This window comes from Myotis yumanensis, unplaced genomic scaffold (genome assembly GCF_028538775.1).
Source record: "Myotis yumanensis isolate MYYU_CA2020_CCGP unplaced genomic scaffold, mMyoYum1.0.hap1 SCAF_1, whole genome shotgun sequence".
Classification (NCBI taxonomy): domain Eukaryota; kingdom Metazoa; phylum Chordata; class Mammalia; order Chiroptera; family Vespertilionidae; genus Myotis; species Myotis yumanensis.
In genome coordinates, this window is record NW_027223752.1 from 95,568,581 (window position 1) to 95,593,179 (window position 24,599).

At 37.6% G+C, this 24,599-nt stretch overlaps 1 protein-coding gene across 4 annotated transcripts; it reads right to left on the reverse strand.

Annotated features, from left to right (window-relative positions):
* Positions 1–2,452: 2,452 nt before the first annotated feature.
* Positions 2,453–23,708, reverse strand: MBIP (MAP3K12 binding inhibitory protein 1). 4 transcript variants are annotated; one of them, XM_070428151.1, is made up of 9 exons: positions 23,542–23,706; positions 20,217–20,336; positions 18,243–18,467; positions 18,057–18,153; positions 15,557–15,622; positions 15,175–15,327; positions 10,991–11,088; positions 4,481–4,519; positions 2,453–3,250 (listed from the first exon to the last, which is right to left on the reverse strand). In XM_070428151.1, the coding sequence occupies exons 1-9, from the start codon at positions 23,668–23,670 to the stop codon at positions 3,146–3,148; spliced, it is 1,032 nt and encodes a 343-aa protein (XP_070284252.1). In that variant the 5' UTR covers positions 23,671–23,706; the 3' UTR covers positions 2,453–3,145. The 4 variants fall into 4 exon arrangements, with proteins under 4 accessions (XP_070284252.1, XP_070284243.1, XP_070284267.1 ...); XM_070428142.1 differs by having other exon boundaries at positions 2,453–3,253; positions 23,542–23,705; XM_070428166.1 differs by lacking the exon at positions 10,991–11,088 and having other exon boundaries at positions 3,150–3,250; positions 23,542–23,708.
* Positions 23,709–24,599: the final 891 nt, after the last annotated feature.

The window sequence follows — 24,599 nt, forward strand, 5'->3', positions numbered from 1 at the left end:
TACAATCGGGACAACATGATCCAGTGATGGGCAGAAGGTGACAAAACTGACTGAAATTCCTGCAGTTTGAATTATCCACATTTTTTTTTAACCAAACCCATTTACTGATGCTAGAATTGGGTTTCTGTTTCTTGAAAACAAGAAATCCCTAAAACAGAAATAACTTATTTTTCCCATGGCTTAAATTGAAAACCATTAACCACAGAGATACCATCCAAGTCCATTGAACAAAATTTTAGTTTTTTGAGCTAGGCATGAACTAGTAACCGTCTCTGAGTGAAAATGTACAACTAGCTGTGGAGTCAGCGCCTACTAAAATTCTGACAGTTATCACCAGAAGAACCTTACTTCCCCATTCCGTGAGAAACTGGTGGTGGAGGTAAGAAAAGGCAAAATAACTAAACAATTGTCTAAAATCTCTTAGCATACAAACCACATGTCACTAAAGGCAAAGCTTCTGTCAAAAGTTGAAATGTAGGAATGTATTAGAGGTCATTAAAATTCAGTGGCAAAGAGGGTTTTCTGTACCAGGTTGTCTGGTTAAAAGCAGACAGGGAAAAACAGGAAATTACATATTTATGTTTCATCAAGAGAAATCTTTTCTGCTGAGATTGTTGAAAACCAAGTCCAGGTAACACTTGTGAATTTGGAAAAGCTCGGGGCTCAGGAGCCTAGCAATTGAAAAGAAAGTATCCAGCAGTAGCTAGTTTAGGAAGCCCAGCTCTTTTCCACAGGATAAACATGTTGATGCCTATCAACTACCCACCACACACCCACCCCCAATTCCTAGTAAAACACGTCCCTAGAATGGAATGTAACCTGTGGAGGGCAGGACTTTTTAGGGACAGACCAGAGGGAAGCCTTCCTGTCCTGCAAACCTCTTTCCAGTCACTTTTTCTCCTTTATTCTCTTGAGGACGGGGCCATTAAGAACAATGGGTCTAAGAGGTGAATAACAAAAATCCTGAAGGGTGGTCATTAGGTAGCCTGGTGTTGAAGGGAGTAAGCTTCCTCCCACAGAAATTCCTGATATGCCTTTCAGTCAATGATGTACTCAAGAAAGACAATGATTGAAAGCCACGGAAGTAGCTATCACCAGAAACTTACTCTTAAACAGGCACCTGTACTAACTCTTCTGGAGGCTCTGACTCAAGTGGGGAAAGGATGCTGGCACCAGACAAAATTCGCTGAAGTGTAGAAAAGAGGACTCTAATGTCCTTTAGAGGAGCAGGCCTGCAAAAAGGAAGTCCCTCTGATGGCCAGATCCGAGGACGGCCAGACGTGACTTAGGAACTTGTCTACTGCCAAGGGAGTCAAGAAACAGACTCATGGCATTCATTTAGGGGCAGACTAGTGACCTGTATATCATCCTGGTTTCTAGGTTTCTTGCCCACCTCTGTTAGCCTCTTTTTCTAAGCGATTCTTTTTATTGATGGTTTCCCTGCTTCATTGGTGATGGGATGGTAATAAAGTGTGCCAGAAAACGCAGAGGAAGTCATTCTGGCAGGATGGTGATGACAAGGACCAGATGGAGACTGAGGGGCAGGCATTTGTAGCTGTACCTGTAATACTGGAGCACTTTAAGCAAAACTATCTTGTAGAATGAGTTTCCTCTACAGAGAAGAAGTATAGTGGTAAGAGTCAGTGGTATTGACCTAGAGCACAATCACTTCTTGAGAAAGATTCGGAAACCCCATTTTTACGAGGTGACTCTATTTTTAAGGCTTCCACAATGGTTGTGCAAGATTGTGTGCACACTGCAGTCTTAGAGGTTCCTGCCCCACCATCCTGTCCACAACTGACTGAGAGCCCTAAGAGATTCAGACAGGTAATCAGCAGAGGTCAGTTGTGAGATTCTACAGTACTGGGTTCAGAGTCTGCACCATGGCAGGGGCAAGGCATGAGCAAGCCAAGGCTATGGAGACAGGACTAACATGTCACCTGAGTGGGGAAGCAGAAAGGAAGAGGCCTTCAGAGAAACCAGTTCATAGAGAATAAAGCAGATGCAAAGATGATTATGTGTAAGAGAAAAAGAATGAGGAAGAGGGAGATAAAGGAAGAGCAGAAAACAAGGAGGGTAGAGGACAGAGACAGAACTAGACAAAGAAAGAAACAGCCAGAGGCAGCTAGAGACAGAGATAAACTGCTAATGACTTTCCAGACACCACAACCTTCACCTGTACTTCCTGCAATTAAGTTCCAGATTTCTGTGTGTATTTTTTAACAACTCCCCTTTTACAAACTACTTTAGGTAGACTTCTGATTCTTACAACCAAACAATTCTTGATTTAAACATCTGCTCCTTGATTGTAGCTGCATCTTTTAAGTGTTTACTTTGCAACTATGGAAATATATGTACCACCTAACATTAACTGGGGTACTAAGGCTCTCAAGGAAGAGGGACTATAATTTGTAATATTTTGCAACGTACCAAAGGCAGACTTGGTTTTAAGTAGTTTTAAACAATAACAGCTAACATTTATTGAGTACTTTCCTTGGGCCAGTTTCAAAGTTGTACACACATGATTTCACCTGTTCTTCATGACAAACAGGCTCTATTATTACCACTCCCATTTTAGAGGTAAGAAAATTAAGGCACAAAGAGAGATTAATAACTTACTCAAGTTCATACAATCAATCAATAAGGGAATAAAGGTGGAATCTACTGTTTATTTACATTAAAATTGACATTTGAAAAAAAAGTATGCATTCATGTAAAATTCATTTTGGTCAATTAATTTTTTGTTGAATGCGTATTATTACAAAGTACTAATTTACTAATAAACTGGTTAACATCAATGTTACAAATATAAATATGGCTTTTAAATATCACTATTCAAAACAAATCTTTCTGTGGGACATACACACACTCACACAAAGATGTATTTTCAAATTAAGTTTCTTAATTTCCAAAACACCTCCTTTAAAACAGAAGGAAATAAATTCTGACAATGCTATGTTCAATGCATTAACTATTTCATAATTCATTGGGATATTGTAAGATTACTTGCTGCAAGCTGGACTCGTGTGAAAATAAACCTAGACTTCAGAGGATGTCTACATTGATAAATATGTATCCATTTAATTAATTGCAGTGTAAGTAACACACAAGTATATAAAAAAGTAAAGTGACGAAGATGAGTTTTTCATGGGAGGTGGTGAGTTGCCATGGAGTCTGCTTCTCTTGATTTTCGAAGCAGGGCTTGTTTGAGAGCACTAATTTTCTCATCAAGCTCAGCCAGTGAATAGTTCTGCTGTAAACAATAAGAACACAAATTGCTGAATAAGACTCTGAAGTATCTTAATGCAGATAAAGTGATAAATGAACTATAAATATTTAAAATATCCAAAAGCATGGTAAATGTCTCTTTTTCTCTTAGAGAATAATTTTAAAATTGAACCATATATGTTGACTCTATCATGAATTTTAAGGTATACAATAATAAGGCTTAAAATTCTCCTCATTTTTTCGTTCTCTCCTAATGAAAGCTCTTCTGGACCTTTTATACTTTGAAAGGATTATAAAAACTTTTTTAAAAACTACTGATTATATTAATAATCAGTAGGGAAAAAAATTAAAGTTTAGGATTAGCTTAAGTGCTTAAAATACCTAGAAATTCTCTTTTTATGGATCAACTGCAATCAACTACCTCTCCTGGAAAAAATGGGTGCTCTTAAAAATTACTCAAAGTTGTACAATAAAAAAAAAAAAAGTAACATGCTACTCTTAAAAAATAAACCAACCTAAAAAATTTTTAGAGTTTTCCCCAACTTTAAATTTACATCACCACCATTGAAGGTAGCAAAACCTTACAAATTATGATTAAATTAATCTATAATAATAAAAGCATAATATGCAAATCAACCAAACAGCAGAATGACTGTCCAGACAACCATGCTATGGGGGGGCGGGGGGGGGGGGGGGGGGGAGAGGGCAGCTGCCAGCAGCTGGGGGAAGGAAAGCCCTGATCGCCAGCCAGGCCTAGCGACCCCACCCAAGGGGCCCTAGATTACAAGAGGGCGCAGGCCGAGCTGAGGGACACCCCCATGCACGAATTTCGTGCACCCAGCCTCTAGTTCATATATAAGTACTGTGGACAAGGCTAGGTTGAAGTCAGCCTCTGGCAAACATTCTTCTTTGATTTAGATGCTGCTAATGAGTGGCATCTTTAAAAGGGGAAGGAGTGAGATTTAAATCACAGTACTTAAGCATTTACTATTTTTCAGCATTTTGTAACTGATATATCTTTCTACTATTAATAGCTGAATACAGACTTTTATGTTTATTAGGCCCATATGACTTATCCTACGCCCTTGAAATAAAATTACTTCTCTGATTCAAATACATTAATTTATGCTGCCCTTTTTTAGTTCCGAGTTCCAAACTATGACCTAAAAAGCAACCACAGTAGAAACTTTTAAGAAAGGTATAAAACTAATCAAACTATTTCAGAAGCTAAAATGAAAATGCAATAACTTACTTGAGGTGGTTGAACTTTTCTTCTTTTGCCAGAAAAGTTCTAGATTAAAGGTAAAAAAATATTAAATAACCAATACTTATAAAATCTAAACAATTTTCCTTTATAGAGTACTGAAGAAACAAACAATTTTCCATTATAGAGTACTGGCAGAAACAAAGCCCACAAACTCACCAAGCACTATCTGCAGCCAACATACACTTTGTGTTTTGGAAGTTACCCTCCAAAAATATTGAAAGTATATAGTAGTAACATCACAGCAACAAGCTTGTCCCTGTCTATACACACTTTCCCATTAATTCTCAGCTTCTAATGAGGCTGAGTGTTTGGAGAAAGAGGTGCTCTGGGAATTTCCTTAGTTTCCTTTTTTATAACCTTTCCACCCCAGGATACTGAACAAAGGCGGCAGCAATATACAGGAAAACAGAATGTAAAATACCAGGCCAAGGGTTGAAAACACATATACACTGACTATAAGGGGACACTGGTTGTGTGAGCACCTATCACTACTCCTTTGTGTGACTCTGGGGAATGCAGATCCCAGCCCTCTGGTCTTGTCCATGATGGGAATGGGCATGGGCTCAATTCTGGCCAATGACTAAGGAGGGGTCTGCTGGGGATTAGGGGGAGAACTTCTGAAAAAACTTCCTCACTTCTGGATACCACTGCACCTGGACAGGAGAAAGTGCTGTAGTCATCTTGCCATCTGCCTGAGGAAAAAGCCAACGCTAAGCAGAGCTCACAGGGGAAGAGCACAATTATTATTATTTTTTTAAATATATTTTATTGATTTTTTACAGAGAGGAAGGGAGAGGGATAGAGAGTTAGAAACATCGATGAGAGAGAAACATCAATCAGCTGCCTCCTGCACACTCCCCACTGGGGATGTGCCCGCAACCAAGGTACATGCCCTGGACCGGAATTGAACCTGGGACCCTTGAGTCCACAGGCTGACGCTCTATCCACTGAACCAAACCGGTTAGCAGTGGTCGGCAAACTGCGGTTCGCGAGCCACATGCGGCTCTTTGGCCCCTTGAGTGTGGCCACAAAGTTTCAATCGCACTGTACGTGCGCGCCTGCACGTATTTTGTGGAAGAGCCACACTCAAGGGGCCGCAGTTTGCTGACCACTGGGTTAGGGCAATTTTTAAAAAATATATATATTTATTGATTTCAGAGAGGAAGGGAAAGGAAGAGAGAGATAGAAACATCAATGATGAGAGAAAAATCACTTGATTGGTTGCCTCCTGCACCCCCCCCCCCCCCCACTCCCCGCCACTGGGGATCAAATCTGCAAGCCAGGCATATGCCCTTGACTGGAATTGAACCTGGGACCCTTTAGTCTGCATCCATGACTGGCCAGGGTGAGCCCAATTCTTTGACAATCATGATTTACCTAATACCACAGCTTTCAAAAGATAAATCAGTGTATTAGTACATTTGAAAAAGAAACTGTCAATGTAGGAGATAAATTTTACTCATGAACATTTCTGACCACTGAGATCAGAGGGAAGGTAAAAAGTCACATTTTTACTTTGTGTCAAAAGCTGTGTCAAAGAACACTGAGGTGTGCCTCTTAGCAGCAGTGATAAGTGGGAAATCATTCAAGTGTTAGAATTATTAAATATGGGGGGAAACTGCTTCTATAAACATGCTCCTTCCTTTGCCAAACTGAGCTGAATACCTCTGTGGGGCCTATGGGCAAGGGCTTAATGTTTAACTCGGTCACTGCTCAGTCTCTTACCCTCCCAAAAGGTGGCATTTTACCCGTCGGATGAAAATATACTCCCCCTTGTTTTCCTAACAGCTTAATCTATAAAGTATTGCTCATTTCCATGTCATTGAGCAATCAGATTATTATCATGAAACTAAAGTGAAAAGTATCAGAATGAGGAAAATGAGGACATCAGTGGTTCAATCACTTAAAAACAGTAAAATGTAGTCTTTGGGGACTTATCTTAAATCTGAGCAGAATATTTTGACAAGTAGAACATATATGTATTCACACATATATTGTGAATACACTAGACTAGCTTTAAAATGTATTGTTTTTAGGCACAAGGTGGAAATTTTAAACAAGTTTTGGTACCTAAGAGAAGTATTTGAGAGCATACTAAATAGCTGGACAGACATAATTTTTTAAAATGTCACACACACACACAGGTCTGGGGAACCCAGGCTCTAAGGAAACTCAGTGGTAAGTCAGTCTCCTCTCTGACGCTTCCTTACTTGCAATCAGTGGTTAAGGACTAGAGATTTTACAGGGCAGTGTCTTCAATGTTTTTTCCCTTCTCGTCCCACTGCCCTAATTCAGACCTTCATTTCTCCCTTGTGTGGACAATGATGTTTCCTAAACTACTTTCCTTGACTCCAATCTTTCTCTAACTCACACTTCATAATGCCACCAGATAGGAACCTAAATTACAGGTGTTTTCTTCTCAGTGACACTGGAATTGCAAATGGGTTACTGTGACCTTCAAGGCCCTCCAAAATGTTTGCAATTTAATTCTCCAGCTGGATCCAGTTGTTCACTTCATGCTTCGGGCCCACCGTGCATGGCCTGTGTGCAAAAGTTGGCTTGGCCCTTAGCACTCCCCTATGCCGACACTTCCCTGAGAACTGGGAGTTCCCATCACAAAACGGAATTAGGATTCCGCCTGGTCAGTGCTGTGGAACAAAGTTAACACACCTTCAAAAGTTCAATAATTAGCTATCAGCCAAGTCCTATCCATTCATTCACACATTTATTCAATGCATACTACATTTTGTGTTAAAGATGAACAAGACAATTCCTATCCTCCAGAGATTCAAAACACAGTGTGAAAAATAGATGTGTAAACATGTAATTATAAGTGGTAAGTGTTATCAAATGAACAAAGTGCTATAGAAATATACTTGTGAAGCACGTTATACGTACTGTTTTCAGGGGTTATAATTTAAAAGCAGTAAGCAATACTTTGGAAATAATCATAAGCATTGTATCCTTTAAATGGTCTGTTAAACAATGCCTTCAAATTTTTAAAAACATTACCACATTCATATCTTTCCATGTTGAATGTGAAGGGTAAAGATCTTTAGAATGATCACATTAAAGGGAAAACAAATATTAATCTTTGTGGTAATTCCTGCATATATATGTTAACTTTTTAAAAGAGTTTTATGTCTGTTTCATAAATGAACAGAACTTGACATGGTCTAATTTTGTTTTATAAACCCAATACAATTTATATCTTTTTTTCCTGGTAATGTTTCCCATTTCATGTGCTGTGCATCAATCTTTGAGCTCAACTTTCCCGTACTTTCTAACTTTAGAAGCTAGAAGACTAAGCTGCCTTTGTAGTCTTTCTGTACACTTTTTTAAAAAATATATATTTTATTGATTTTTTAGAGAAGAAGGGAGAGGGAAAAGAGAGGGATAGAGAGTTAGAAACATCGATGAGAGAGAAACATCGATCACCTGCCTCCTGCACACTCCCCACTGGGTATGTGCCCACAACGAAGGTACATGCCCCTGATGGGAATTGAACCTGGGACCCTTGAGTCCGCAGGCCGACGCTCTATCCACTGAGCCAAACCGGCCAGGGCCTTTCTGTACACTTTTGAGGGAGATGTGAAATTATGCCACTGCCATGTGTGTACTCCCAACATGGACAGTGAAAGTGGCAAATTATGTGCTATGCTCTCTGTAGGGTGTGTTCAACTCTCATGTGTGAGGACAATCCTAGAGCTGGTTCTATTCCAAGAGAGGAGTGGGGCTCCTAGAGATGGCATATTGGCATATTCATTCTGGTAAGGAAGGGTGGGTATAAAATCTTTTTTTCCTTTTGGGCTTGGGGCCTATGCCATATATATTCATAGGTCTTGGGGGAAAAGTCAATCTGAATGTTTAAACCTTTCAGTATTTTGTGCTTCCCTGTAGCTCACTATTAATTTGGGTATGTCAGCTATAATAATAAAAACATAATATGGTAATTAGACCAGACGTCCTTCTGGATGACCTTCCGGATGAAGCCCAGGCTGCAAGGGAAGCCCGGGTCCTGGGTGCCTGCCTGCAGCTGCAGGGAAGCCCAGGTCCCAGATGCCAGAGGGAAGCTGGTGCCGGCAGCCGGGGTAAGAAAGGCCTACTCTTGCATGAATTTCGTGCATCAGGCCTCTAGCGTCCAATAATAATCCAGAAGTGATCCTTCTAATCAAATACGTATTGTTTAATAGACTGGGGGACCTTCTTTAAAAGCACTAGTTTTAATCACATTACTTTTATAATGCTTCCTGCCCTGAAGTTAGGTAGTCACCAAGTTTCAGACCTCAGGCCTCTGACAGTCTCAGTGTTCTTACCCATTCTGTGTTTTAACTACCTCTTCCACACAGGCTCTTCCAGTTGTGGCAAGTCTAAGTCCTACATCTTGGAAGGCTTACCTGATATTTCTAGCTGTGTATCCTGTTATGACTTTAAATTCACATTTCCCCCCCAAATATGCTCCCCTTCAGATTTTATTTCTATCAATGGTAGTATCATTTTCCCTACCAGAAACTGGACTCACTCTTGCTCTATGTCTCTCCACATATTAATTATCAATATTTGTCAACTTCTCTTTTCTACTGTCTCCTGCGTAATCTTTCCTATTCTCATTCTCATGTCCTTAGGGCAGGATCTCACTTCACACCTAATATTGTCTTATTCTTAGTCTCCCTTTTCATTTACCTCTCAGGACAATATTAGAAAAATCTCCTAAATAGTACTTGAACAAGTCACTTTCATGTTCAAATGCTTTCAATAGCATTTAAACTTTAGATACTTTAAACTTCTGGGTATAGCATTTAAGGTTCTCTATAACCCAACTACTTTCACTTCTTTAACCAAATACCCTGAACATTCTATCCTGTATATATTAGATTAAAACAAAAAAAGATTATGATTTGAAGGACTTGTTCTTTTGTTAACCAAGTTATGTAATAGAATCAGAATCAGAGAGAAGAGATAAATGATGGGGCAAGGTCTCACCCAAGGCATCTAACACTATGACACACTCTTGTAAGATCAGGTCTATTATTCACAATAATATATTAACAAGAATTGAACTAGAAGAATAACCTGCCTAGAGATTACATAATGAAGGCAATTAGAATGGGAAAACTTATGGTAGATTGTTGTAGGAAAAGGCATAAAATCTCTATGACATTTCCTAGAAAGATACATTCAAAAAATAATTCTAAAAGTACAAAGACCTCTGTAATTATGTAGTACAACCAACAAATCTTAAATTGGACAAGTGAAGGCTAAAGGAATTATGTGACTTATCCACACTTAGCTACTTCATAGATAGTTTCTGAAACAAAATAACTGCTAATATTTACTGATGTTTTACCACGTGCTAGGTAGGTGACAAGTACTTGACTGGTGTTATATCATTTAATCATTGCCTTAGCCCTTAGTACTTTAATAAACCTCATTTTACATTGAAGGAAGTAAATCGCTAAAACTATATTTTTGATCTTTAGGATTCACTGCTCACTTTTGTTGTATAGTTTGCTTTTTTCTTCGTCTGGAAAAATTTCTCTTCTGTTTCTCACTCTAATACCCAATTTAAGACTTTGGAAAGGTTGATGCTATACCTAAAACAATTTCAATATAATTTCACCAGTGACTTATGCTCTATGACAATATGAATTATTTTATATAATTTTTCAGAAAGTTTTAGAAAAATATTACTAAAAATTTAGTAACCTTAGCAATTCTGTTCACTTTTACATTTTGGTTTTATCTAATATGCCACGACATTAAAAAAACAAACCATACACAAAACATCCAGCCCTCAGAAAAGGCAGGTGTTATGGATAATCACCCCGAAGACGGAGGGAAATACAATGAACTCAGGATCATTTGTCTGAAACATGTTGATGTGACAAATAAGATATTTATCAACACATTATTTCTTATTTTCCTTGGAAAAGAGAGAAGAATGAATGAATGAGTGAATAAATGCTAGAGTTGAAGAATTAGACAATATAGACTAGCCTTTCAAAAAGTCCAGTGCTAACGTTAAGAGAAAGGCAGGGTGGCAAATCGAGGCGCCTGTTTGCTTAGTATGGGGGAGAAATGTAAACACATATGAGCTGAGGGAAGGAGTCTGTAAAGAGCGAAGGATTAAAGAGACACAGGGGATAACTGACAGAACAAGGTCTCAGAAGAAGCCTTTGTTTTACAAGACAGCACATTCAGAGTGACAGGATGGACTGTTATCCAGGCTCACTTATCACGCCAAGAAAATACTTAAATTTGAGAAACTGGGTAATGTACAACAAAAGCACCCTTTAAAAAATTATGAGCCTATAGTACAATATTTGGAATCACAATTTTTAAAGAAGTAGGTAATCTCTTACATAGAACTATGTTCATTCATCTCTGAATTATTAATTATTTCATATATAGGAGATCAATGAGTAAACTGTTATATAATGAAGAATCCTAGAATAAAATAACATTTAGTTATTTTTAAAAGATACTTATACTTACTACAGATTGAAAATACTCAGGAGAGATGCCTTCCAATTCAAGGATTTTATCCTCAAGTTTTTTAATTCTCTGATAAATGTCTCTTGGCACGGGACCACCTAAATACATTTAAGAACATTCTGAGATACTATTGAACAATTCTTACAATTTTTATTCTTAAAATACCATGCAAAGATACTTATGCATAGGAATGGGAAATATTTAAGAAATAAATGAACAAGAGTACATTCGAATGAAATTTTTAGTTCACATTTTCCTATTATACACTATGGGATATATTATCCTACTATACCTCTCCCCAAGCCCCATTTATGCTTCCTATATTACTAGGAGCTTTATTTTATGTTAAATTCATTTTACAAGATATTGAATAGTTCCTGTATAGAACAATTTGTATTTCTGAAATGCATATTTATAACTGACAATTCAATTTAGTGGTTGCAATATCCCATATCACTTTCTTCCATTTATATTTTTCTCTATATGCCATATTTTCTCCTTTAACCTAGAACTGCACTAAAGATGAACTTTTTAATATTTCTTAACTAATGAATTTTCTAGGGCGGGGGATGGTAAAATAATGTTACTCAAATTTCAAGGCTACGATTTTATCCTAAATCCTTTCATTTCTCAGCACCTCCACTGCAACCATTCTGGTCCAGACCACCACGATATCTCCCTGGATCATTACCACATCCAAAATGATCTACTTGCTTCTGCCTTGCTCCCCTCCCATACAGTCTATTCTCAACACAGTCTATTCTCACAGACCCTCCGTCACAGCCAGTAATTTTTAAAAAATGTAAGTTAGATAGTGTCACTTCTCTGCTCAAAACCTTCCATACCTTCACATCTTACTCAGACTAAAAGCCAAAGCCTTTACAATAGTCTATAGGTCCTCCACAATTTGGACATTCTCGCCAAACTCTTATCATTCCAGTCACTTGATTCTTTTTTTCTGTTACTCAAGTAGGCCAAGTACTCTGTTTCAGCACTTGCGGTTCCCTCTACCACCATATTTACAAAGCCCACTCTCACCACCTTCAGGTCTTGGCTCAAGTTACCTTATTTCTACGGCCTTCTTTGTCCCTGGAAGATTCACTCTTTCTCTTTTAACTCCATCAGGAAATACTCCAGCTAGACTGAACTCAGAAAGTCCCTGAACCATATTTTGTGCCTCAGTGTTTTTTGCTGATGCTGTTCCTTTTTGGAATCCTTTGCTCCTGAGTGCTGAAAAATTCCTACTAACCCTTCAACGGTTCAAGAGTCCCTTTAACAGGGACACCATCCCTCGACCTCCCCTGAGAGAACTGAACACTAACTTTGTGTCCCTACTGTACAATGCACATATCTGAAAAGGTAAAATGAACAATCGTTCCTTCAACAAACACTTGAATGCTTGCTTTGTGTCAGACACTGCACTAGGTAAACAATGAACCTAATTAACAGCGTGCTCTCAGGGACCTTACTATCTAGCAGGGGAGATAGGGAGTACCAGGTGCTATGAGACTATACAGTAAAGCAGTGGTCGCCAACTGGTGGTCCGCGGACCACTGGTGGTCTGTGAGGTCTGAAAGGTTGGCGACCACTGGTTTAAGGAAACCTTTGGAGCAGTGGTTGCCAACTGGTGGTCCGCGGATCACTGGTGGTCCATGAGGTCCGAAAGGTTGGCGACTGCTGCAATAAAGGGTAATCCACACAAGAGTGGGATCAGGAAGGAAAAACAGGGGCAGAAGAAAAAGCCTGGGTAAAAGCCCTAGCACAGCAAAATGACTGGACAGCATGGGAAGCCCAGAAATGTAGCTGAAACTATAAATGTAGTTCATGCTATTTAAAATTACCACCCCTGCCCATCTGAATTTCCTTTCCCTTCTCTTGTCAAGCTGCTTTTATCCATAGCCCTTCTCTCCTAGTTTAGCATATAATTTATATACCAGAACTTTTGTTCACATGTATTCTCAGTGCCCAGAGCAGTATCTGACTTACAGTAGGAACTTAATAGCTATTTGTGGAATGAATGAATAAGTACTAAGAGAGTGTGTGTGTGTGTGTGTGTGTGTATATCAGAAAACCATTAAAGAATTTTTAGTTGGGGAGTAGCAAGATCAGATCTGAGCTTTGGAAAAAACAATTGGGCCAAAAGGGAGAAAATTGGTCTCAAGGAGAAAGTCCAGTGGCAAAACAACCAGTTAACATCCTTCCACTAGTCTAAGACAAAGAACATGGACTTCCTAGAGTAGTAGCTGGGGAGATAGACAGAAGGGGGTAGATTTAAGAGATATTCTGAAGACAGAATCAACAAAATCTGGTGACTAAATGAGGAGAGGACTCAGGCTTTGCAACCAATTTAGGTTTGATTTCCAGCTGTCACTTACTATCTTGGGCATGCTATTTGAACTCTCTGAACTTCAGTTTATTTATCTAACAACAATAACAGCACCAATACCTCACAAGAGTACTGTTAATACTGAGTTGACATATACATATTTTTAGAGTGACTAGCACTTAGTATTACTCATTAAAAGTTAGTTCATTTTCTCTATGGCATTTATTTATCTATTAGTGGCCCAGTGCGCAGATTTGTGCACATTGAAAGGAAATTAATTAGAATAAATATTTTAATATTGCTAGTTCCCTTTCCCTATAATAGAAGTGTCAACCAAATATGATCAACAATGACAGATGGAAACACACGCGTGCGACTAGCACCAGCGAGAGCTTTATATGTATTGCACATGCATGAGCCAACTTAGCCTTTTATAGATGTAGAATAAACTTGCTTAATTAGACCTGCTTTCTGATTTAGCTAAACTTTTTCCAGCCCTTTTTCAGCAAACAGCAGTAAATACCAACATGAAGCACATTATTATTGTAGATCACGCAGGGAGAACAAAGGGTAAAATTTTTAAATGCAGCAGTGTTTGACTATATTCTGTGCAGTGAGAAAACCTGAAGTCATTTTCAAGGTCCACCATTTCTTACTTCTTTTCAGTCGGGTCAAGTTTCTAAAACTTTCTAAATCTTCATTTTCCGGCTAATGAAAAGAAAATAGGAGTTTACCGAGTCTCCTATCTACCTATTCCAGGACTTCTGTGAGGATCAAATGAGATGAGGCATGGGAAAACACTTCAGACATTTGGTTAAAGTGTAAAATGTTTGCACCTGGTCTGAAGAAACTCCAAGGAGGCTGGTTGCTAGGGAGAGGAAGCCGGGCGTTGCTATGTGACATCATTACCCGGTGCCCACAGTGACCATTTCTGGGCTGGGCTGGGCTGTGGGCTGCATTTTGCGCCATGGGGTCTCAGCAGCGTGGGCTGCAATTTGGTGGGCTGGTGCTCCAGGGTGGTGGTGGGGCCTGTGTCCTACATGGGGGAAGCCGAGTGTTGCTTTGTTGGCGCCAGGTCCGCGCTACCGTTACTTTGTAAATGGGCAATGCGCGTCATGGCAGCTCTGCGTTGGGCTTCTGTCCCTGTTGGTCAGTGAGTGTCATAGCAACTGGTTGGACGGTCGGAGGCACACTTAGCATATTAGCCTTTTATATATATAGATATGCTTATCCTCACTGCAAGTTCCTTGAGGACTAGGATTACACTTATCAATACTTTGTACCTAGCACAGTGGATGATAAGAATGAGTAGTGGTCACGGTAAGTTATGAATTTGGCAGCAGGAAAAAGACTACATTAGTTTTCATCTCTGATTTTAATAAACTGAGAGTGTCAGGATGTATATGGAACCTGCTCCCATTCTACAAACTCTCTCAAATTGGTGAAAAGTGGAAGGCAGAAAAGAGCAAAACACATGAACTATATAAATTCCTTGAAAACAGGGACTATGTTTTATTTTTTCATTTTTGCACCAACCAGAAGAATGATTCCGTGGTGTTAATGTTTTTACTGATTTCAGATACAGAGGAAGGGAGAGGACACAGAGAGAAAACCATCAATATTGATCACTTGCCTCCTGCATGCATTCCAACTGGGAATCAAACTGGAAATCTGGCCATGTGCTTTGACCAGGAATCGAACAGGATGACGCTCATCCAAATGAGCCACACCAGCAAGGTCCAGAACAATGTCTTGTACATGACAGGTGCTCAGTGAAAATTTGGTGACTAAACGAACTGGAATTCCTTTAGCCACTTGCAAAGGTACGTTATGGGGCACTGCCCAGCACTCTGCTTACCTGCCTGCAATCGCAAATGAGCCTCAATATTTTGTAGCCGTTCTTCTACAGCCTGATTACCACAATCTCGGAGCATGCTGCTTGGTTTATGACCTGACCCTTGAATTCCTTCAGGTCGAGTCTGTGGTCCATATGTATTCACAACTCTAGAAACTAAGTTAAGAAACTTTTGAGCCTATTACAATTACATTTCAAAAATCAGAAATTATTTCTCCCAAACAGTACTTTATAAATATATTTTTCATAAAGACCATCTAATCACAAACCCAAGTATGAAGAAAGGCAGGATTTTTTGTTTTGTTTTAAAATAAAATTTAGATAGGAAAGTGATTTTTATTCCATAAGCCTCTGTCAGTGATAAAGATATGTAGTAGATACTTACCTTTTACATGACTTTTAAATCCGGGGTAAGGGGTAAAAACGGCATCAGTTCTTGCACAACTATTTTCTAAGGAGAATGTAAATGAGTGTAAGTACACTCTTAACTTCAAATGTAGGAGATTCTGACAAACTTCAAATAATTCATATTACTTAACATATTATTCATAATAAGAAAATATAATTTTATCACATACAGGATAACATTTAGTGATCTTTGCCCTCTAAAATTTATAATATCTAATCTTATCCAATTTTCAGATTTATATACATAGAAAAGTCCTCAACATTCAGTAGCATAATATTTTTAATGAATACCAATATCCCTAAAAACCATCTGAGCCCTTGAAGGAAAAAATTTATATAGTCTAGAGAATATTTTAATACTACGCCAAAGAGGCATTATTTACTTTATTTCAACATAAAAATAAATAGAACTCATTATTTTTCCTGAAATGTTTTTAAAAAACACAGCATTTTTTATATTACTTACAGATTAAATCAGTGAACACCTAACAAAAAAGATTAATAATACATTTAACACATTTTTATTTCAGAATTACACACAAAAATACCTTGAAACCTTAATGCATACTTTTCCACTTTACCTAGATTTCCAATGTTCATTTAAAAAATCCCTATCACAAAAGCCATCTACCTTTTTCCAGACTGCCCCTTTCAAAAAACTACAATTTTAGGAAAGATAACTTGTTAAAATGTATTCCCACCTTTTTCTAAGGTGAAGAGTATAGTTTCTTTCAAATTAGATATCAACAAATAAATTAAAAAACAAGGGGAACTATTGGAAAGATGTTAGCATAATATGTAAACATTTCAAAAATTATAAAATGTTTTAAATTACATGAAGTAAATCCATTCACTGCAGTACATTCCCTGAAAAAAAATTCCCTTATTTTATAATAAAACGAATGGTAAAAGAGATACTGAAAGAAAATTCTTTTTCCCCATGAAATTTGATTTTTTAAAAAATATCACTATTTATATAACTAAGTCAAATTGAGAAGTATTAAAAGGAACACACTAACATTAAAATAATACATTTGTATTTTTTCAGTCTAAGTTTTCTTAATAGTTCTGCTGATAAATCAAGCTCTGCCAATAAAATGCCAAATTCACTTACCTTTTATATATAGGTACTAAATATTTATCTTTTGTTTTTGTTTTTGTTTTGAGACACCTCAAAATATGTTTAAAGGGCCATCACTTCTCCATTCCCTTTCTACCATTTCATGGGGCTAAGGGTTAAAAAAAGAAGCTATCATCCATTTTGGAGCTATATTCTAAATATATAGATTAAATGACCCATCAGACAGAAATTCAGCCTGGTGTGAAGATAGTGCTAGTCACTCTCCACAGCAATTCTTGCTAGCACTATTTTGAGCCAGCAAGGAATTGAATGGACCAAGGAATCCTGCTGAGCATTTCAATTCTTGTCAATTTCTATCCCCTGGTGGTTTATAATAATAGAGTTAGCAGGGAGAACAGAGGAATAACATTAGTGACACATGTGCTTGCTCCCTCAACAAACCCTTTCTTATGGGTTGCTTGCAGTTGAACTGTAGTACCTGAGATTTTGTCACTGTTGCACCTGTTTTGAGAAACAAGAAAATATAACAAACCTAAAGATATGAACATACAATGTTAATAGTAGAAAATGCTGAATTTAGGACCCAACTTGAGACTGTATTATTTCATTAAGAGAATCAGTATACCAATGTGATAAAAGTCAATTCTAGGTTCATCTGACAATTCTATATTCAGAATAATTAGTCATGATATTAGAGGCAACAAGAAAAATGCTCATTCCAATTAGGAACTCTTCTCCATAATTTTTATAAGACTACTTGTCTGATTATCACTGTGATGCCTGAGTAATCTATGCCAGAGCTTTACAATATTTTGTATTCTGCAGCATACCTACAGATCTGTAAATATATTATAGCATCAACTGGGGATGAAAAGGAGAATCCGATGAAAATAGCAAATTTCTATGTGCACTATGAAAGCAAAGGACAACTTGGTTTTATCATGACATAAAACATTTCTGACAGCTCAGAAATAGTGAGAAAACTGCTCCCTCTTGAGGATTATTAACTTTACTAAGTTTACTTAATGTAAGTTCATATCATAATTTCATAAGCACATTTACAGACATGAAATCTATATAGCTTAGTTCCTTCTTACTAGTGAGAGCGAACAACCCTGTTACCCACACTTGATCTTCATTTCCTAAAACATTTCACCTGTGGTAAACATTAGCCTTTTATTATGTTAGCATTTATTTGACTTTTGTGTAAATGAAACTATTTTTCAATATAGTCTATTATTATACAGAAGGAAATTCTGCTGCCTTAGTTTCTAAATAAACCGCTGAAATAAATTGCATTAGTAATGTTATTCATTTTTAAAAACAAATGAAAGATCAGAGCAACTGTAAAAACTGTTCTTAAATTCCTATGAAAATTATTCTTCTAGGTGGTTACCTTGATTACAATCAATAACATTGCAAAATTCCCTGACGTTGTTTTCATTGATTTCAGCTTGCTTTCTTTCAATAAATGCAGATATTCGTCTGTCAATCTACAAACAATAAGTATGCATGTTTAAACAATTCAAACATAACAATATTTAAAAAATAATACTCCCCCCCAAAAAAGAAAACTTCTTACTTCTGCTTTTCCAGCCTTTATTTGAACTACTTCTGGATCAAAATGGATCTGTGTCTTTTTCACATCTCCTAAATCACAATCTTTGTGCTTTTCCTCCTCCTGTAGGTCTCCAATGGGAAATTTGCCATCTACTTCATTTTTGTTCCTTGTTTCTGCTTTTCCTATCTCTTCAACAACAGTTGTATTCTCCTCTTTAATCAGAGGCTGAAGTTTTGCTAAAAAGGGCTGAGAAGAACACAATGCCATCTGCTGGGGTTCAAACTGATCAAAATTAATTATACATTTAATATATTTATATAAATTTCTGCTACATAAATGCAATATTTAATATCAATTAGCTAAATATAAAAAGTTGGCATATCAGAACACATAGATCTGACCATATTTGTTGTTCTCTACTATTGTGACCATTATCATGTATTATAAATCTGTTTTTTTTTTAAAGAGAGAAAGAAAACCTGAGGAAATTTAAATTTTTCTTTGAGGGAATCACTCTGTCACTCATCTTTTATTTTGTGCCAAATCAAAGCCTCAGCCTTTGGCACCAATGCCACTTAATTAACATGTCATTCAAATGCCTCCTCAGAACACTAGGCTTAGTATTTTTCCTCCTTAACACGAGACCCAGTGCTCTCACTCAGCAAAGCCCTGCATTATCACTGTATCACTGGAGATTCTCCACTTGAAACTGCAGTTGGCCAAAGTGAATGAGAGAGCACAGACATGAAACTCATAGGTGTTATGCTGAGTGAACATCCAGGCTTTTCTTGACATAGCAAGATATCTTCTTGGGTCACGAAATCAAATTTTTACAAAGAAAGTGAACAAAGAAAAAAACCTACCAAGATTCATAGCTGAAAAGAGACAGATGCCTATCCCTACACTAGAGGGAGGCCGGGGGGGGGGGGGGGGGGGCGGGGGGCGGGTGGAATACCCTTGTATAACACTGCTCATGTTCCCACCACAATCAGGCCTCAACTGAATTCTATAGCTCATTGCTGCTGCCCTTTAAAACTAGGGGTAACGATTACTTTTAACATAAAATTGAGTTAAAATTTCCATAAAGTCATTGAACAGAAGGCTGAAAATTAATGTCTATTCCATTAATCAAAACACACCAACACTTGCTAATGTTTCAATTATTTTTTCGTACCTACAATTTTGATTCCATTGATATACCAAATACTCTTCTGAAAATCTTAGCAGCAAACTGACCAATCCAAACAGTTCTTCCAATTACCTTTTTAACACTTCATATTTTATATTTTGATTAGAGATAAACTAAACTGCAAACTTACATCAATTATAACAGCAGACATGTTCAACTGGAAACCAGCAAGACCAGTTCAGTTACTGAACTGATATACTATATAACGGCAATACTATTATAAATAACAATTCAATGTTGACTTCTAATACAAAGTATGAATTTTCAAACTGTTAAGAAAAAGAAAAGAGAAAATAGTGACTGGATACTCACTAAGATGAGACATTAATGCCACAGAAATTACTTTCTTTTTAAAAACTATGCTGAAACTGTTTAATTGCAATAGACACTCCAGGATGTGTCATGCTGAGATAATGCCACTTCTTGAACCACTGAAAGCACTCCATGAGCCTCCAAACTCACCCAAGGCATGGAATCATTATCATAGCATGACACACACCTGCCGTGTCTTATTGCTTAATTATAACCCACCATAGATGCAACTGCATTGAATTTTCAGTACAAGTCTAGAATTCAATAGAATTGCATTCATTCAATCTTCATACCCACATTGGCCTATTGGGCTATATTCCCGTAACTGTCCTTATCACTATGTAAATTGGCAGACTTGGGTCCAGTCTGGATGAAGTAATCTTTTATTAATAATACTATTAATACAGTGTTAAGATAGAACTGACAAATACTCCAGCTTATAATTTAACTACAATTATACCTATATCGAGTTAACATTTTAAACGAGAATTTACCTGTAAATACAAAATGTGTTGCTCAAGAGCACTAAAGAGCAAAGCAGGCTGGAATGCCGAGAGGCTCTGGAGCTTGTTCCAATCGATTGCAATTTTCACCACATCATCTCGGAGGTTAAGCTTCAAAAGGGCAAACCAGCAACATCACAAAAATTACACAATTAAACTGTACGTATATGGGACTGTCACACATAAAAAAGGTTTCTATAGAGTAACATGCCTATTTAGCTCAAAGTTATCAAGTTTCTAATGATACATTAAAATGCTCTATGTAGTTATCATTTTTAAAAGGCCAAGGTGCAATTTTCATTAAAAAGTGGAATGACATTTCATTCTAATTCTATTTTTGGGTCTGTGTAATGGGACCATCGTGGGGGCGAAACCATCCAAGAAAGATAAAAAGATGAGGCCTTTCTGATGCTTCAATATCTAAAAATCTATTGATGGGAAGCCAAGATAGGCTTGCCCTATTCAAAATCCTACTACTCCTGGCTCAAAGCATTAACCAGAGGGGGCAGGCACATTAATGAAAGTTCTCATATACACATTTCCCCTGAAACATATACATAAGTACGTAACTGAAATATATCATCACTCTGATGTCTTCTGAAACACATTTTTATTGTTTTCAACTTTAACCAATTTCTTAAAATTTTAAATAAAAATTATTCACATACATTAAAAAGTCTGGGGATAATGGCAACATGTTTATCTACTTCAAATAAAATTAAACTATTATTCAGCTGTAGAAATTTGAAATTGAAAAACAAATGCCTTTCTTCAATAGTGAAATAAATGGTCAGAGAATGGATGGAATGACCAGATCTTCTGCTAAATAGTATTTTCTAGTAAACTGTGAGGGTTCATTATATGACAATTTCTTATAAGTTAGCTAAATGTGACCTATCTGAATAAAATTGTATATGGAAAGCTACCAAGAACCTAAATATAAAATTAATATCAAAAATCAGCAAAAACTTCAGAGGGAAAGCCTCCATCCCTAGTCTTTTGAAATGAATAAAAGTGAACTACCAGTTTATATTAATTAACTAAGGTTTTACATTAAGATTATCACATTCATATTGCTTAATGCCTATAAAGACTTTGTTAGACAACAACTTATGCATGGAAATAAACTATTACTATAGTTTTACATACAGTCAACCATACAAATTTATGAATAGTTTGGAGATAAAGCAAGCAATCCTTAACCAGAGCAAAGCATCAACTTTTCTAGAGAAAATAATAACTTACAGAAAATAAATCATAATTTTTGGATCATATTCTCATTTCAAGTCAGCAAAATTATCTAAAAATTCAAGTGCACTTAAAGAACTATAATTTAAAAAGACCACATAAAAATGACACAAATTAACTTTAAAACTATCCCAATACATCCAAGTACTTATTCAACAAATTCCCTATTAGTAATATAAATTTTATGCATTTCTATCCTATAGAACTTGTCAAAAAAAGCATTAGTCTATTAATATGAACTATTTAAATATTTATTTTCAATAAAAACTTTGTCAAATTAACATGAAAACCCAAGTTAAAAATCAATAATTCTTCGGCTTGGTAAAATGGGCTACCCTGAGGCAAGCGATAAAGTTAAAATCAATCATTTGAAATCTGAAATAGAAAATACTTTTTGACATTCAACTTTGTTTCCTTTTGAGTGCTAATAACACAATGATACTATACTGAATGTACTTAGACATATTATAGCAAACATTTAAAAACAACAACTTTAAGGTTGTTGCAAAAAGAAATAGTGATTTTCTCCAGGGGCAATTTTATAAGTATAGTACTCTGGCTTCATTCTTATCTTTAAGCAATGCATGTCAAAATCTAAAGAGTATTATCAAGATGGTTAGCATTTAATTGATGATACCATCATATTTTTTAACACTCGTATAGATGGTCACTTCACTGTGTCAAGTAAATTTGCCAAATATTTACTCTAAACATTTCTGACAGGTGACATACGAAAATTGTAATCACATCTCTATTTGTATTTACAGAATACCTGCATGTTTAAAATTTTAAATGAGTTTTAAAAATTCAGTATGCCAAATATTTCAAAAGACATGTTAAAATTATGTCTTTATGTCATTTAAAAATCTCATCACTAAAACAAACAAAAATCCCACAAAACTTAAAAGTTCCATGTCCACACTAGAAAAAGCTGTCAAACTTTTAAAACCACTTACAGGTTTTGGGTCTTAAGGCTGAAATATTAATGTCCCCAAGTCTTTGAAATATTTTTTATAAATCCATAGCAAACAACTGAGTTTAAAAGTTACAGCTTTTAGCACATTCTATTAATAATTGTTCCATTACACCAAACTGAATGTTTAACTTAGAGCAATGCTCTCTGTAAATCACGATAAACGTATTAGGCCTTTTAAAATACTGAAATAATTTTTTAAACAATTGATTCTCCATCCACCCAAGGCTTTAAGAAATAATTTTCACAAATCAGACAAACGCTCTATCTTCATAAAGGACGTTAACATTATCTTTCACACACACGCCTGTGGTGCCTACTGCAGGCACTAGTACCAGCCCCATAACAAACTTTCACAGCTAGAAAATATTCCTTTTTTAAAAGCTGCCAAACTTATTTTCAAGTTATTTCTCATTTAAAATCTGCTTTGCACTTTACATCATGAAACCAAATAGCAACTTGCTGAAAGAGCCTAAGGAGTACTTTTATTTAAACACAACTTTATTATGACGTTTCTGCAAAAGCTATTTAACAGCCAATTAAACTCGCTATTAGTCACACAGTCCTGTTGCAAACAGTATCCACCATCAATAACTAATACAACTTTTTGATAGAAGTATTTCATATTAATTCCTTTTCTTTTCCTCCCCCTTTGAAAGGGTCATTGATGCACACAATGGACACCCGGAAAAAAAGAAACGAAGTCACTGGCTCATAGCAAATTATACATCAAAAAAAAGGCGGAGAGCTTTCCCCGAAATCTCAGGCCGTTTTAACCCCTAATGAATGCGCTGGCGGAGAGGGATCCGGAGGCGAGAGCCTCGCAAGCCGCGGAGGTTTTCTGCTTTCCAGGCCGCTTCGCTCAGAGCCGGGTTTTCACTAACCTCACTCGCTCCCGGCGACGAGAGTTGCCAGGAAACAGCCCGCAACGGGCCCTGAGCTGCGTCCCGCGGCCGCGCACTCCGACCGCGGCTCCTCCCCCGCCTCACCGACCCCAGCCGGGTCCCCGCCGCCCCCCGCCCCTCCCGCTTCCGCTAGAAGAAAAAGGCGGGGCCGGCGGCGTCCGCACCCCAGCTCTCACTGGCCCCCACTCACCTGCCCGGCCAGGGTATGCAGGGAGCGAACGACTTCCAAGAGCACCTCCTGGGAGAGGCTGGGGCTGCAGCTCTGCTCCCAGCTCCCGTCACCGACGCACGGGCGTCTGTGCTCAGCGGCAGCAGCCATGACACCTCGCAGGCCCCCCGAACCACAGGAGAGCGCTCCCGACCCCACCCCTCCCCGCTTCTGCTTTCGTCGCTTGGCGATGACGTCAAAACACAGCGTCTTGGGAAGAGCGAGACTTGGAAGACCCAGCCTTTGTCTGTGACTGACAAGCACATGCACCAATCAGGTGCCGCATGACGTCACGCCGAGGACTGGGAGGAGGTGGTTGCCACCTGCGTGAGGCTGGCGGCGGGGTTTGCGGTGCCGGCTGCAGGTGTGGTCCGCTTAGGGTTAGCGTTGGGAAGTCTCTTGACTCCCTAGAATCTAGGGCCCAGATGTTGCTTATGAGTTTCTGATAAGAGGAAACTTATGATTAAAGGGTAGATTTTCAGTCCCAAATTAAAAGTTGAAATCTTAACGTGTCACTGTGGAGTGGTCTGGGGGCAAGGTCGCTCGGGTATGCAGGTGCCCACACATATTTCTAAACGTTGGGAAGTAGAATTGCCCTAACGGGATAGAACGTTTTCATCTCTACGAGGTTATTTAAAACACGCAAATTAACGTCACTAATTTTTCATTCGAGGGAGAGGAGGAGAGGAACAATAAAATGCTCTATTATGCCTCACTATCAAGGGAATGGTAATTTAAGTCTGCGAAATAATTATGTCAACTTTTAAAACGTGGATGAGTTGCTATTCTCTGAGGGATGCAGTGGGGACGTTCACCTTAAAACTGTTTAAAAGAAATGAAACACTGTCAATATAATTCGAACAGGAATTGCAACGCAAGTATTGCATTGCAGCACAATCTTGGAAATTAAAAGGAAAATATAAATCCGAATTGAAATTTGACAAAGTGTTATTTATCAGATAGCTTTATTAAAAGATATTTGAAGGACTTTGTAATCGCCTAGTCAAAGTCTAATATTTTTAAATGGTGTCCCATTGGAA

Bases quoted from the DNA above. Each gene is read 5' to 3' on its own strand.
- MBIP (XM_070428142.1), bottom strand. From the start codon at position 23,670: ATGGCTGCTGCCGCTGAGCACAGACGCCCGTGCGTCGGTGACGGGAGC. The intron at 20,337-23,541 runs GTGAGTGGGGGC...GCCCTTTTGAAG, and splicing joins TGCATACCCTGGCCGGGCAG to CTTAACCTCCGAGATGATGT. The intron at 3,254-4,480 runs GTAAGTTATTGC...TATTGTTTACAG, and splicing joins GAAAAGTTCAACCACCTCAA to CAGAACTATTCACTGGCTGA.